Genomic DNA, 15,945 nt, shown 5'->3' with positions numbered 1-15,945 from the left:
AGGATGAGAACAGAAATCGTGCTCCGGGGGCGCAGCAGCAGCGGGAGGCCCCATTAGCTAAAGTGGTGCTTCAGGTTAAGAACAGTTTCAGGTTAAGAACAGACCTCCGGAACGAATTAAGTACTTAACCCGAGGTACCACTGTATTTAAAGCACACACACCCCTCAAAGAAATCTGGGCCCTTGTAGTTCCTTTTATAGAGTCCCGATTCCCAGCTGCCCTTAACAAACCACAGTGCCTGGAATTATTTGACAGAAGCAATGTGCTTCGAATACGCTTTACAGGTGCACAGAACCTTCGCCCACGAGAGCAGAGAAAGCCCATCTTAAAAAGGCCAGCTCCCGGCCCCAAACCCTCCCCGTGGGACGCTTACCGTCTGTGACTGCCACGTCTATGAGAGCTTCGTTCCCTGTGATGTTAGAAGCAACTTAGCATCATACCATTGTGGCTGCTCCGGCTGCAGGAAGGAGGGAAGGAGACAGCAGGTGAGACACGGACACACACACACACCTGCATCCCGTGGGAACTCAGGCGCAGGCAACTGGCAGGAGGGAGAGCGTGGCAATACTGAGAAAGTCCCTGAGGGTGGAAGAGGGAACTTGGGCCATTTCCTGGACTTGGCGTGGCTTCTTCTCTCTCCCTTCCTCTCTCTCTCTCCCAGGCGTCACCAGGATCAAGGATGCCTGCCACATTTTTGGAGCGCCTCCTCACCTAATGGCTTCAAAGGGCTTGGGAGGTGTTGCGGTTCACCCCGGCCAGGTATGCAATCATAATTCCCACACTGCAGAGGCCAGGATTCGGGAGGCGCTCAAAGGGGAGTGGCCGGCTTGCAACTCCCGCAGCCCATTAGGAGGGAGGGGAAGCCAAGAGCGACTCAACAGGTATAGACTCCATTGCCTTCCACCATTGGAGGCAATGTGATTCTGAAGACCAGTTGCTGGAAACCAAAGGAGTGCTTAGGGGGAATCTGCCTGGCCACTGTAAGAACAGGGAGCTGGACCAGACTGGCTCCCTTTGGCCGGACCCAGCAGGGCTTGTTTTAAAATCAAAGAATTGTAGAGTTCGGAAGGGATCTTGGCAATCATTTAGTCCAACCCCCTGCAATGAAGCTGTCCCATATGGGAACCGAACCCGTGACCTCGGTGTTATCAGCACCATGTTTATGTAACTCTTGGGGAAGTGCTGTAGCTCAGTGGTACAACACAAGGTTCAACAACAACAAACCTGGTTTAAACTCTGGGCAGCTACTGCCAGTTGCTGTAGACAATACTGAGCTAGGTGGACTTGGCCCATGGCAGCTTCTTACATTCCTTATTCAATCAATGACTACAATGAGGACTAGAATCTTAGAAAGGCCTTTTCCTCCGCACTGGGTGACATCAGCTGGACAGCTGTTGTACTCAGGTCCTGTTTGCAGGTTTCCCATCTGGTTGGCCACCATTAACAGGATGCTGGATTTGACGGTTACCCTTATGTTTGTCTTCTTATGAAAACCCATGTGAAGAAGAAGAAGAGTTTGGATTTGATATCCCGCCTTTCACTCCCTTTAAGGAGTCTCAAAGCGGCTAACAATCTCCTTTCCCTTCCTCCCCCACAACAAACACTCTGTGAGGTGAGTGGGGCTGAGAGACTTCAAAGAAGTGTGACTGGCCCAAGGTCACCCAGCAGCTGTATGTGGAGGAGCGGAGACGCGAGCCCGGTTCCCCAGATTACGAGACTACCGCTCTTATCCACTACACCACACTGGCTCCACTACATGTGGTGTAGTGGTTAAAATGTAGGACTGAAACCTGGGGGTAAAGGTAAAGGGACCACTGACCATTAGGTCCAGTCATGGCCGACTCTGGGGTTGCGGCACTCATCTCGCTTTATTGGCCAAGGGAGCCAGCGTACAGCTTCCGGGTCATGTGGCCAGCATGACTAAGCCGCTTCTGGCGAACGAGAGCAGCGCACGGAAACGCCGTTTACCTTCCTGCCGGAGCGGTACCTATTTATCTACTTGCACTTTGACGTGCTTTCGAACTGCTAGGTTGGCAAGAGCAGGGACTGAGCAACGGGAGCTCACCCCGTCGCGGGGATTCAAACCACCGACCTTCTCATCAGCAAGTCCTAGGCTCTGTGGTTTACCCCACAGCGCCACCCAGGTCCCTTGGAACCTGGGGGACCAGGGTTCAAATCCCTACACAGCCATGAAGCTGTGGGTGACCTTAAGGGGCCAGCGGCTGCCTCCCAGCCTAACCTACCTCCCAGGGCTGTTGTTGGGGTTAAGTAAGGAGTGGCAGAACCATGCACACCACCCCAAGCTCTTTGGAGAATGCAGTGGATAAAAGCGTTCTTTGTCGTACAAGGTTCTCAGCAATGCCTCTGAACAACTCACTCAGGATTTCAAGACTAAGCCATTGGTTTTAAGCTTAACCCAGACTTGAATAGGCCCACGTGGTCGCCTCTCCCAGTTGTGTAATGGTGCATTTTGCTGTGCAGACGTTCTTACTGACAACCACAAACAGCTGCCCACCTTCTAAGACTATGCAGGAAGAATAGGTTTTTGGCAGGTGCAGACATCAGAGCTTCAATATGGTCAGCATGTTTTCTCTGCCACTGCACCCCTGGTCCCAACCTTGTTTAACAGCCTGATGAACAGTTCTGGTGGACTCAGAAGCTTGCTTGCTATATTCTGACATTTTGATTGGTAATAATAATAGGACCTGGGGAGCTTTTGTGTTTCTTCTTTAAGGGAAGTGGTACTTGAACCCCTCAGCCATGCATGCTAATATAACCCCCTGTCCCTCTGCTTAACAACCTGTTTGATGGGTGTATCTCTGAGAAAGGCGCTTTTTTTTTTTTTTTGGCCATGCGGAGGAGTGGCAAACAGCGACATGGAAGATTGCATCACTGGCCCTGCTATGAAATAAGTAATAATAGTGTTTCAGCATCGCTGCATTACACCATTAGCCTCTGCTAAGAAACTATCATCTTCAGCTACCACGCTTTCTAGAAAAAAAGGGGGGAGGGATCTATTTTTTTGGAAACACTGCTGTGAACAGGAAGAGGGTGATCTTTTGAATGCTTCGGACCATCAACACAGACTGTTGACTTAAACAGGTACTTGTGGGCAGGTTAACCCTTGAGGACTAGTAACTTCCTTTGCTTTATTTGAGAGGGAGGCATAACCAGCCTGGAAACCATCATGAACGGCAGCTACTTATTATTCTACTTAAATGTCGCTTGACTACAATTCCCATCATCCTTGACTATTTGGCCATGCTGGTTGAGACTAATGGGCTACCAGTTCACAACTACAGGTTTAAAGTAACTCTGAACTATTGCTTATTATTGAACAGAAGCCTGCCTTTCCTACGGCTCCCAAGTAAAAGGACCAGAAACGTGGTATGTGTGTGCATTTGTTTTTCTTTTTAACTCATTGTTTTCCCCTACAACTGTTACTACTGAATATGTAGACTGATAACATGAAAGCTTGGTTGCTCTCAAGAACTTCTGACATGGATGCTAGCCGCAGCTAGGATTTCAGTAGCCCAGCAATGGAAAACCTTGAAAAATCTGCATTTGTCTTTGTGTTATAAGAACTTGTGGGCTCTGACTATTGTGGAGGAAAATAACACATAAATTGCAGGTCTCCAGAGGGATGAAGAATCCAGAATGCTTCTAAGTCACCTGGTGGGATTTTATTTCTTATGCTTCAGACTTAAGATGCCCAGCATTCACCAGGTACAGTACACCTGATGGGGAATATGGATGTCTTGAATTATAATGGAGTGTTACTACTCCTTCCTCTTATTATTTTTGGCTTGTTTTGTATAGGTTAGGGTGTAATGAATACCCTGCTACTGCACCTTTGGGTTGTTAGTAAGTGGTCATTATGCTACAAAAAATAAAAATAAAGAAAAAGAAAAAATAATCTAGCCAGTTGCTGAAAATGCAAAGCTAGCTACTTTCGGGCTCTTTCAACTCTTCCTGATTCCTCTGGATGGGAGTTTTCGCCTCAGCTGTGACTCAAGCGTCACAGATCACGCCTTGGTGGCTGTCCCCTATAATTAAGTGTCCCAGCAAAGGGGTCAATAGTCGAAAAGGCCACTGAGGGTGAGGGAGAAGGATGAAGAGAGAAAGAAAACCTTCAAGATGTTTTCCGTCCTCTGTGATCAGAGAATAGGCTGTTTTCTTCCCCCTTTCTCTTTTCCATAACAGCCTGGAGGGTTTTCTCGGAGGCCCTCCAGTCAGGAGCGCTGTTGTTGTACTGGCATGGCTGTTTTGCAACAACAACAACAACAACCCTCGCAATGTTTTGACCTGTTGCTGTTCTGAACCAGATATTTAGGGCCGAACTCCACAAGAAGCAGGAGATCCACTATCGGATCTCCCTGCGTAGCTATTTTTAGGGGAAAACAGCTGCGGAGGCAGACCCCGATTTGGATGGGGCAGCAATAGGGGCTGGAGGGAGTTTATTCCTTTCCCCCCTAGTGAAGTTTCCCTGATCTAAACATTTACACCTCTAACCTTGAAGCTGCTATTTACCCCGGGGGGGGGGAGGGGAGCTGGACAGGGTAAGAGTTAACTCCCCTTATGCCATTTCACCTGTCTACATTGGCTTACACTCAGGTAACAGGGACACAGGACTGCCTGAGGTACACTAGAGACAGTCAGGGCCAACCCAAGACATTTTGTTGCTTGAGGACCAAAGGATGATTCCTTCCCCAATTCCATGTACAAAAGCCCACAAGGCTGGCCACTGAGGCCTCACCAGCACTATAGCAGGATCATACCACTTTAAACAGCTGTGGCTTCCCCCAAAGGGCACTGGAAACTGTTTAAGGGTGCTTAGAGTTGTCAGGATGCTTCTATTTCCCTTGTAGAGCTACAGTTCCCAGAGTTCCTTGCAAAGAGGGACTGGGTTGTTCAACTGCTCTGCAAACTGTGGCGCCCAGACGAATCTGATTCTGGCTTTAACTTCACGTCTACTCAGTCCTATTGAATGCAACAAGGCTTACTCTCAGGTAAGTGGGGTTAGAACAGGTGTAGGGGACCTTTGGTCCTCCAGCTGTTGTTGCTGGACTACAACTCCCATCAGTCTTCCCAGGGATGATGGGAGTTGTAGTGCAGCACAATCTAGAGAGTCAAATGCTCCCCACATCTGGGTTTGAAGTTCAACTGGACTCTCTCGCAGATAAAAGTCATTACAGACTTTAGAGGCCTGCAGGATAGAAACTGGATGAGGTGAGGGGAGGTGAAGGATTGGGAAGACTCTCAAACAAACCCTGCTTTTGCTGCTGTTTACCATTTGTGCTGTTGCAGCGGGAACGATGTTGATTTATTTGTTTAATATTGTTCACTGCCATTGTGATATTGACTCTTAGCTGCACTGAGAACCCTGTTTCGGAGGGTGATGCAGGAATATATATTCCAGAAGATGTTATGACTCCCAACTGACAAATGTCTGTGCTGGCTGGGGCTCATGGGAGTTGTAGTCCGAAAAACAAAACAAAACCTCCAGGCTGCGTGCGCGAGTTTGTGCAGCAAAGGATTGCTAATAGAATTCTGAGTGCCCTCAGCAAACCGCAGTTCCCAGGATCCTCTGGGAGAAGCCATGACAGTTGAACTGCTATAGAACTGACTCAATTATCTGGCCTAGCTCTTGGCAAAGGGTGGCGGTGAAACCCCAGCAATGGAAAACCTTGCCGCCAAGCTCAAGACAACTTGGGCCAGCACACAGCACTCTGCACATGCCTAGAGTACACTCCAAGGAGAGCATGCTACAGACTTTTATGGTCATGGCATACACTCTAGGGCTGGCATTAAAAACAGGTTTCTGTGCACTAGGAGAGGGGCCTAGGGCCAAGTGGCTAAGACTGGAGCTGGGATCAACTGAAGGGAGAAGGACAAAGAGATGGTTTGCCCAACACGAGATGAAGAGCTGGCATAGGAAAATGCCTTATACCGCATTTGCCCAACTGCTGCCATTTACCAGCAGTCTTGTCTGGTCCATTAGGGCAAATGGGGCACTCGCCCTATTTGCCCTCAGCTGCTTCCTTACAGCCAATCTGGCCGTCACCTTCCTCCACCTGAGCCTCAATGTTCTCCTAGTGAGGAGGAGGAGGATGGGAACAAACTAGGCTGTGTTTCACATTGCATTTGTAGATCACTGTACACACTGGAGGCGGGGGTGTCTTCACTCGAAGCACATGACCCGATCGTTTCCCATGAAACATCCCACACCCCACCCAAACTCCGATTCAATGAAGCTGCCTGATGCTCATGCGCAAGGGCTATTTCACCTGCACATGCTTCATCTCAACCGCAGCTTATGTTTTCAGATTGGATGGAGGCTGGTTTGAGAGGCAACACATCAGTCAGCAGCCTTTCTCAAGAAACTACAGGATGAGCCGGATTGTGGCCAAAGTTATGCGTACACAGCTTCAAACACAAGTGGCAAGAGCTTACTGGAGTCAGAGTCACCTTCTCTTGGCCTCCTTGCCTTCTGCCATAGTGATCCTGATAGGCACCAGCAACCATCCAGTGACTTTCAACCCTGGGTCCCCAGATATTTGTTGGACTACAACTCCCATCATCCCTCACCACTGACTAAACTGGCTGGGGATGATTGGAGATGTAGTCCCAACAGTGTGTGAGGACTAGGGCTGGGCGATATATCGCCCAAAACCGGTTTGAAGCCCATATTGTGATATCGGTTTCATGACTGTTGACCTGGCAATACATTGCAAATCATGATGTGTGTTTGTGTGCTTTGCAAAAATCACAATGTTGGAAAAACCATGCAGACAGCCAATGCCTCTACATACATCCTTATTTCAGACATATATCAGTATATATATATATCCAATATATATACCAGATATCACCTAGTCCTATTTGGGACCCAAAATAGAAGAATGATAGCCTACTCTGACTGGCAGAGCTTCTCTGGGGTCTCAAGCAGAGAGAGAAATCTCTCCCATCATGTGATCCCTTTTAAACGAGAGACTGATCCCGGGACCTTCTATGTGCTGAATTATGGCCCCTCCCCTATCCTATCCATCTGGTCCAATACAGTCTACTTTGACTGGCAGCATCATATTTTGTCTTTTCATTCAACTGCTACTTGATCCTTTTTTTAAATTGGAGATGCCAGGGACTGGAACTGGCACCAAGCAGGCACTCTCCCTACAGAACAATGGCTCCTACGCAAAAATTTAAAGCCATAGCCGCTCCTCCCAACCACTACCTCCAAAGCACAAGAGCCCCTCACTTTCTCTGCACTACCACTGGCTCCCACTGACCACCAGGGCACCAAGGAAATTTGCAGCTGGGCTCTTTAAGGTTGTGGGGGCCTCTGCCATCTAAGGTCAGAGAGCACCACCAGCTTCTGAGCTTTCTGTCGGCGTTGGGCATTTTCTTTTTGCCAAGCGTACACCAGGGGCACGTCGTAACGCTTCTCTGCATTGCAGCAAATTTCAGCAACACCCCCAAGCAGACTAGATTTCCATCAAACACCCCAACACCCCACTACTTTCTGGGTGTGCTGACTTAAAGGAGTGAGCCTCACAAACTTAACTTTACAATGACAAGGGAACTGACAGCCTCAGGAAGTGGTGGCTGGATGGCCACCAATCAGAAATTCTTAATCTGTGGTTCTTGCATTGAAAGGGGTTGGACTAGATGGGTCCCTTCCAACTCTACAATTCGATGAATTCCATGACACCATTTCCTGCACTTTAATGCCCCAGCATACACCCTCCTGAACAAGTGGGGTGTTTTGTTTTGTTTAAGTTACGACTTCAGCCCAGGTCGAAAGCATGACATTATAAAGGCAGCAGAAACAGGAAAGGGGGAAATGGACTCTGCAACCAGTGGTTCAGAACAGAGGCTGACCAGGCCATTCAGTCTGCTGAGCCCCTACTATGCCTTGATCTCCCGTCAAGCAACAACCAACTGCTAGCCCAACCAGCTTGCTGTGGACCAGTGTTTCCCAAACCTGGGTCTCCAGCTCACAGACTTGGTGAGCAATAGAGTTCCACATCATCTGGAGGGCACCACGTTGGCGATCGCTGCTCTTGACACAGCTGGCTGCCTGCTACCTTTCTGCCTGAGATAAAGCACTTTGCACATGCTAATAATAATAATAATAATAATAATAATAATAATAATAATAATAATTTATTTATACCCCACCCATCTGGATGGGTTTCCCCAGCCACTCTGGGGAGCTCCCAACAGAATATTAAAAACACGATAAATCATCAAACATTAAAAACTTCCCTAAAGTTTGCCGATTCCTACAAACACCTATAACCGGTCCGAAATAAAGAGGTTTATTAAAGCTTTTTAAATAATAATAATAATAATAATAATAATAATAATAAACCCCACACTTTGGATTGCTTAACAACTGCATTAAGCACACTGGGAGAGTAATTTGAGTAAACGCATAAAACTCCCATCCCTGCAAAACATCTCAGCCTAGGAAGAAACAGAGTTGTTTTGGACTTGGTCGAGCTATTTAAGGGTCCCTCTTTAAACAGCCCTCCAGCCTTCCTTCCGCCCCGGTTTGTACCCACCTGTGCGCATGGAACAACAGGCCTGAGGAGTAGTGGCATGGGGCTCAGTTCTGTCTCCGCAAGGTGCTTTTTCTGCGGCAGGATCGGGTGGAGAGAAAAAAAAGGTAGGTTACAGAGCCAGTAGGTACTAACCTGTTTGTGAAAGTCAGATTTGTGAGGGATTTCTGGTTGTGTTTTTTGGCAGTTAAAGAGAGGTGGGAGGGAGATCTCAACAGGCAGCTCAACTTCTCCAGCACAGAATGAACTCGAATGCCTTTCAGTAGTGGTGTAGTCCACAGCAGAAATTCACAGCTCAGGTTACCAGCCAGATAAATATAGTGTCTTATCTGACCTCACAGGATGGCTGGAGCACTCTCACATTCCAGCGTGGGGAGACTTTAAAGGGGCAGCGCAGGAGGGGGCCAGCCAGGCAGGGACAGGGGCTCATCTCTGATAGAAAGGTGGGGGGCAGGTGGGCCAACAGGACTCGACTCGTGGTGAGAGGTAGGAAGAGGGCATTGGGCATAGGAAGCGAGTAAGATGTTACAAGAAAGAGAACTAAGGTGAACAGAAGGATATGATTGGAGAGGAATGGCTGAGAAACGGGATTCTTCCCAGTCTGAAGTCAAGCTAATTTATAAGGACAATAAGCTCACCCCCCCTTTTTTTTTAAAAAAAATAAAACTGTTATTCACTGGGTGCTGCAGACTGCCCTCAATATCAGTTTTTGGAGCAGCTCATGCTGTTCATTTTAAGCTTTATTTTGGTACGCACACAGCCTGTTTTGTTTTTGTTAAAAGCACTTGTAAAACAATCATTGAAATTATTATTGTAATAACTCCACGTTCATATGAGGAAGTGAGCAGCTCACGCACAGAGCCTTAATGAACCGGCGTGACCCCCTTAGGCGCAGATAGTATCTCTCAGCCTCAGTTCCGTCATCTGTGAAATGGGAACATTAGCACAACCTGCCTAGCAGCGTGACGGGCATTGTCGCAATGACAGACGGGGAGACAGAAACGGGCGTTACAATGTCCTGAACTCTGGGAGCAGAAATCTAGGGCAATCAACCAACACGCTTCCCATTGGGTAAAGCAGCTGCAAGGTGTCACAGGTTAAAGGAAAGAAAAAGGAGGATGCTTTTAACTCACTTGGAACCGTTTTCAGGGGGATGAGAGGCTACCCCCGGGAAGTCTTTAGAGAAGGACTTAGGGCAGGCTGGACCAGCCAGAGGCACCTTCCAGATTCTGCTGTACTACAACTCCCACCAGCCCCAGCTGATGTAGCGCAGCAGCATTATTTAGAGGGCCGCAGTTGGAGAACGCCCTAAGATGCAAACAAATCCACATAGCAACACAACACAAGAGAGTCACACTCTGGGAGGCGGAGCCACTGCTTGGGCCGGCTGCCCCAGGGCTTATTCCAGGCACTGACTCAGCCTGCAATAACAGGGAGAGATTCCTCAACGGCAGCTTCATCATTCCTGGTGTTAACAACAGCTCTGGCTTCTCGGTCACATGCACTGCAGCGCAGACAGAGAGCCCAGGCAGGGCTCAAAAGGGCTTGAGGCTGCTGCTGAATTTCCGTAGGGGAAACCAAATTTTGCCCCAACAGCTCCAGCAAGCAGCTAATAGAGAACGCTGCCTTGCCCGGTGAGGATCTGCAATGTTTCCCGACATCCCAGAGCTGGAGTCTGGCGATGGAGGTTAAGCCAAACTGTCTTTCACCATCTGGTTGACCATGCGCAGCTCTCCAGAGTACAGGGAGCAATCGCATGAGCCACCACCAACAACAATAAAGGTAAAGGGACCCCTGGCCATTAGGTCCAGTCGTGACCGACTCTGGGGTTGCGGCGCCCATCTCGCTTTATTGGCCGAGGGAGCCGGCGTACAGCTTCCGGGTCATGTGGCCAGCATGACTAAGCCGCTTCTGGCGAACCAGAGCAGCGCATGGAAACGCTGTTTACCTTCCCGCCGGAGTGGTACCTATTTATCTACTTGCACTTTGACGTGCTTTCGAACTGCTAGGTTGGCAGGAGCAGGGACCAAGCAACGGGAGCTCACCCCGTCGCGGGGATTCGAACTGCTGACCTTCTGATCGGCAAGTCCTAGGCTCTGTGGCTTAACCCACAGCGCCACCCGCGTCCCATACCACCAACAATACTTTTCTTCCAAAAAGACAAAACTGAGTTCTATTTAAACTCCTAGGATGCATTAAAGACAACTTCTAGAACTTGCAGCATGCAAGAAGTTGGGGGGAAGAGTATACACACTGGATGGAAGGGGACAAACTCGTTCCTTCTCCTGATGCACTTGTTTTATTATTACATTTATATTCCACTTTTTGTCCAGGATGGTTAGGCTCCCTGTTATCTCCCTGTCATCCTCACAAACATGAAAGGTAAGGCAAGGCTTGATGGTGGGGATGGTGCCCAGTGGGGATTTGAAGCCCGGTCTCCCCCAAGCCTTGGCCTGACACTCTGTTAAGCGACTCCCTGCGGCTCTTTAATCTCAAGGTTGTGGGTTCGAGCCCCACGCTGGGCAAAAGATTCCTGCATTGCGGAGGGGCTGGACTAAATGGTCCTCATGGGCCCTCTTCCAGTTCTACAATTCTATGCAACGAATCTGAAAGGAAGCTGGATAAATAGACGATTAAGTTTCACCTCTCCACAGACATAATGCAAAAGCAAATCAAAATGAAGGCTCAATTTAAAAAAAAAAATTGCCTGGAAGTGACTAGCAAGAGAGAAATGAAAAGTAGTGTTCTGTGATGCTTCTGAGCATGTGCAGAGAGCCTTTTCCAGACCACCTCGGTGGGTGCAGTCTGTCGCCATACTCAATCAAGAGTCCTTATCCTGGGGGAAGGTCCTTTCACATATGGGACTGGACCCCACCACACGCCATCTTAGACCCTGAACTTGATACTATTATTAATAATAATGACGGTGATAGTGCTTTTAATCTCTATGCCGGTTGCCTGCCGTTGGCTACCTCCCCTCCCCACGTACTTTCATTTAATCCGCCAGAGCGTAACCTGGGATAGGTCTGTATTCCCGGGTGAGATGGGAGCTAGTAACTTGGGAAAAGGCGAACGCGCGTCGGGGAAGGCTACCGTAACGGCGCAAGAGTTTCTCCAAGCCACGGATATACACACCGGGCCCCGATGCTTCGCCACGCCTTCAATCGCGAGGAGGGGCCCAACTCCGGAGTTGCCGCGGGCGGCGGGCGTCTCTAACCCGGGCGAAGGGAAGCGCCTCCCCCGCCCCGCCTGCCCGTGGTTAGGGGTGGGGATCGGGGCGCGCCCCGTACTCACCTGGCTCTCTCCTGGGGGGACGAGCCGAACCCGGCCGGCTCCATGGAGCCGCTTTCCCAGCCGCCAGCACCTGATGTCACAATCCGGGCGCAGCTGACGCACCGCGTGGCCAGAAGCGACACCCGCGTCCCGGAGAGCGCCGCGGGGCGGAGAAGGGAGAAGGCAGGACCGGGAGCCGGAGAGAGGGAAGGAACGGAGCAGGGGGACCCAAGCTTAGGGTTTTTTTCCCCGGAGCTGGCTGCAGTAGCTGCACGCGAGCTAGAAATGCACTCTGCACGCGCTCAGAAAACGCGCAGCTCCTTACTGCTTTAATAGCACGCCTTTCTCCCAGTGCAGGACCCCTAGCGGCTCATGGCGTAAATAAACTAAAAAAACACACAGAACGTATATATTGAAAATGTAGGTCAGCCTGTTTAAGAGCGGCACCCCCTTGAAAGCACAAAGAAGTGTTTTGCTGTTTGCTTTTGAAACTAGTAATCTCTTAAGCTTTTCGCGGTTTTTTGTTTTCTTTTTACAACGGCATAGCAAGCGACCCGCCTCCTTCCGAACAAACCTGCTGGCCCATTGTTTTTTCATGGATCGGGTGCGCTGCTGGCCGTTTACGCACACGCGTAGTGGCAACGACTCGCAACCTGCTGGCGCGAACGCTTTCCTGGGGAAGTAAATAAACCCGCGTTAAACTAAGCCGGGATTCCGCCTGGCCACGTGGTCGAGCTCGCCACGCGTATATAAAGCTTCCTTGGCCTTTGGCGAAGTTGGCGGTTCTCTGGAAATAAGCCCTGGTGCAGGAAGGGTCGGGAGCGGATCGTGAGTGGAGGAAAGCGTCCTTACCGCTCTATCCTATATATGCGTTTCCTCGGAAGTAAAGGCCGCTGTGTTCAACTTTGGATCGGTGCATCAGCTTTGGAAGATCGAACTACGCCGCAGGGGGATGCAGCAGATTGTTGGAGTGAACTTTGTCGACAGAGAGCTTCTGGAGTTCAGGCCCGGACTGGAATCCAGCCTCTCGCATCTGCTGCTGATTTATTATTGCAGTTTTTATAGGGTTGGCATTCATTTTTCACAGTGGCCTAGCATGCAAAAATGAATTAAGTGGGTGCAGGTGTTTATATCTTCCGGCAGGACATGAAATGGCGGGAGAAGCTACAGCTTCCTGTTAACTATGCATGATATGCAGAGATAAATTGGGGCTGGTAGAAAGGTTTGCCAAGCTGCCTTCTGCTCACCCTCAAAAGGCAATAGCAGCTCGACCGCATTCAAGGCAGGCCCATCTGAAAGCCAAACCCTGATCTAATAATCGGACTCCATACCAGATGCGGAATTCAACAACGTAAGGATTTATTGTGTGCAGACAGATCATCCAAGGGATGTGCACATAACAACACGCAGCAATCTACTTGTTCATTTGAAGCAGCACAACAAAATTTTAACACATTAACAACTCATTTTGCATTTTCAGTTGCTGGGGTGTAAATATTGGAACCCTTTTTTTTAAAAAAAAAATATATAGTGCTGCTATGTATGGGGATGTTAGAAAACTCCTCTCTCCTAGCTAGAGCAGTGTCTACATTAAAGTGCTGTTCAAGTTTCATGGGATGGAGGGGCATTTTGCGCACCCGTATCCTAGGGACGCGGGTGGCGCTGTGGGTAAAAGCCTCAGCGCCTAGGGCTTGCCGATCGAAAGGTCGGCAGTTCGAATCCCCGCGGCGGGGTGCGCTCCCGTCGTTCGGTCCCAGCGCCTGCCAACCTAGCAGTTCGAAAGCACCCCCGGGTGCAAGTAGATAAATAGGTACCGCTTACCAGCGGGAAGGTAAACGGCGTTCCGTGTGCTGCGCTGGCTCGCCAGATGCAGCTTTGTCACGCTGGCCACGTGACCCGGAAGTGTCTTCGGACAGCGCTGGCCCCCGGCCAATAGATGTGAGATGGGCGCACAAACCCCAGAGTCTGTCAAGACTGGCCCGTTCGGGCAGGGGTACCTTTACCTTTACCTTTACCTATCCTAGGGATGGGGAATTTGACTGATTGCATTTAAAGACAAATCTGTCAAAGTCACACTTTCAGAAACAGCCTTAGAACTGAAGCACAGCCATTGAGATTGGCTCTTATCTGATCTATTGCAGCACAGTTTTCCAGCCAAACCATGTTTATGAAAATGCCTACGTTAGTGAAAAAAGCCGTACAAAAAAGCATTGTTTTAGGGCAAGTTGCTTGCAAGAATGTGTACGTTAGTCAAAACTGCATGCAAAAAACCAAGCTGTTTAAGGAGAAATTCGTGCTAAAAATGGTGAAGGATTTCCAGGAGGATTTTTGCTTTTTGAAATTGCTGCAAAATGTAGACAAATTCAGACTGGTAAAATGGTAATTTGGTTTGGCCCAGATGATTGCCTTCTCAGACCGCTAGATGGCAGTGCAGGGCAGCCCTTTGCAGTAATGTTTTCTATCTGTAGGGAGGACTTAAGTGCTAAAGGTGGATCTCATCTTCCTCTTTGGTGAAATCTAGGAATTGGAAAGGCACCTGGTCATCTGGGGAGGGCACTGAAGGTGAAAGGCAAACTCCCACCCCTCTTCGCATACTCCATTCTGAATCATAATTGTGGCATCCCCTAGGGCACTCCGAGTTTTGGCGCCCAGCGCAACTGAACGGGTTGTGCTCCCCTAAATCCATCCCTGCCCCCCTAATCCTGGCCTGCCTACCAGTAGTTTGATTTGCAGATGTCAGCAGGTGAAACTGTATATTCTAATCCATTATCAGTAAGGCCAGCTTCAGGTATGCAAGGGTGTGGCCTAAATGGGCACTGCAGAATGTGAGGTTTTTGCTGCAAAATTATTGCAAAACTTTGGCACTGGTTGAGATAAAATTGGACCATGTTGGATTTTTGGGTGTTACCTACAGACACCTATTTGATGTATCAATGACTTTTGGGCAAGGCACTAAAAAATGCAGGTTTCATATTGCAAAATGCTGCAAAGCAACTGCGAAACATTGGCACCAGTTTGGAGTGGATCCAGAATTGTGGGATTTGTAGCTAATGAAGCTCACAAAGTGTTGCAGGTCCACACCATCGTTGGAAACACCAGTGCAGAAAATGCAAACGGCTGTTGATTAAATACTGAGGGGACAGTGCCTATTGGTTTTTCTTGTCATCGGGGCTACCAGTCAGGTTGGCATGGGGAGACTTTGGCCCTCCAGATGTTACTGAACTACAACTCCCATCGGTGTGAGGCAGCATGGCCAATGGTTGAGGCTGATGGGAGTTGTAGTTCGGCAACCTCTGGAGGGCCACAAGTTCTCCACACCTCCATTAGAGCAAGGGTGGCTGAAATCTTGGCAATTGATTTGCCCAGTGCCCACCCCTCCCTGCACATTTTTTCTGGACCCCAGGACCTCACCAGTATGGAGGCAGCATATGTTTGCAGGCAGCCACCACATCCACTGGTGACTGGGAGCGGCCACCGAGACCATATAACACCGGTCTTGAAAGACCTACACTGGCTCCCAGTACGTTTCCGAGCACAATCAAAGTCTTTGTGCTGACCTTTTGAAGCCCTAAACAGCCTCGGTCCAGTATACCTGAAGGAGCGTCTCCACCACCATCATTCTGCTCGGACCCTGAGGTCCAGCGCCGAGGGCCTTCTGGCGGTTCCCTCACTGCGAGAAGCCAAGTTACAGGGAACCAGACAGAGGGCTTTCTCAGTAGTGGCACCTGCCCTGTGGAACGCCCTCCCACCAGATGTCAAAGAGAAAAATAACTACCAAACTTTTAGAAGACATCTGAAGGCAGCCCTGTTTAGGGAAGCTTTTAATGTTTAATAGGTTATTGTATTTTAGTGTTCTGTTGGAAACCGCCCAGAGTGGCTGGGGAAACCCAGCCAGATGGGCGGGGTATAAATAATAAATTATTATTATTACTGCTATTGTGGGGTCCCTTAGGTCAATCCTACTTGCAACAGAGGCTGGCAGATAGCTAGGAGATATTATGTCCCATGCAGACAAGTAACTTGTATCTGATGAAGACACCCAGGCAGTGACAAGGTCTGTTGGCCCCAGAGCAAGAAACGACTCGCATCAGATGAGGAATTCAACAAT

The 15,945-nt window shown here is 49.2% G+C and overlaps 1 protein-coding gene across 7 annotated transcripts in view; it reads right to left on the bottom strand.

Annotated features, from left to right (window-relative positions):
- The window catches only part of USP2 (ubiquitin specific peptidase 2), an 84,038-nt gene extending 72,036 nt beyond the window's left edge, over positions 1–12,002 (bottom strand). The window contains exons 1-3 of one of the 7 annotated variants that reach the window (XM_082201020.1): positions 11,859–12,001; positions 8,568–8,639; positions 374–457 (exon numbers count right to left, since the gene is read on the bottom strand). Coding sequence is in view for 2 of the 7 variants with exons in the window: in XM_082201019.1 (XP_082057145.1) it covers positions 8,568–8,577 (10 nt within the window). In the remaining 5 variants the exon portion in view is untranslated. The other 6 variants (XM_082201022.1, XM_082201019.1, XM_082201018.1 and 3 more) reach the window with 6 other exon arrangements.
- Positions 12,003–15,945: the final 3,943 nt, after the last annotated feature.

This window comes from Podarcis vaucheri, assembly GCF_965113315.1.
Source record: "Podarcis vaucheri genome assembly, chromosome: 15".
NCBI lineage: Eukaryota > Metazoa > Chordata > Lepidosauria > Squamata > Lacertidae > Podarcis > Podarcis vaucheri.
This window is presented reverse-complemented; position numbering and strand designations above follow the sequence as displayed.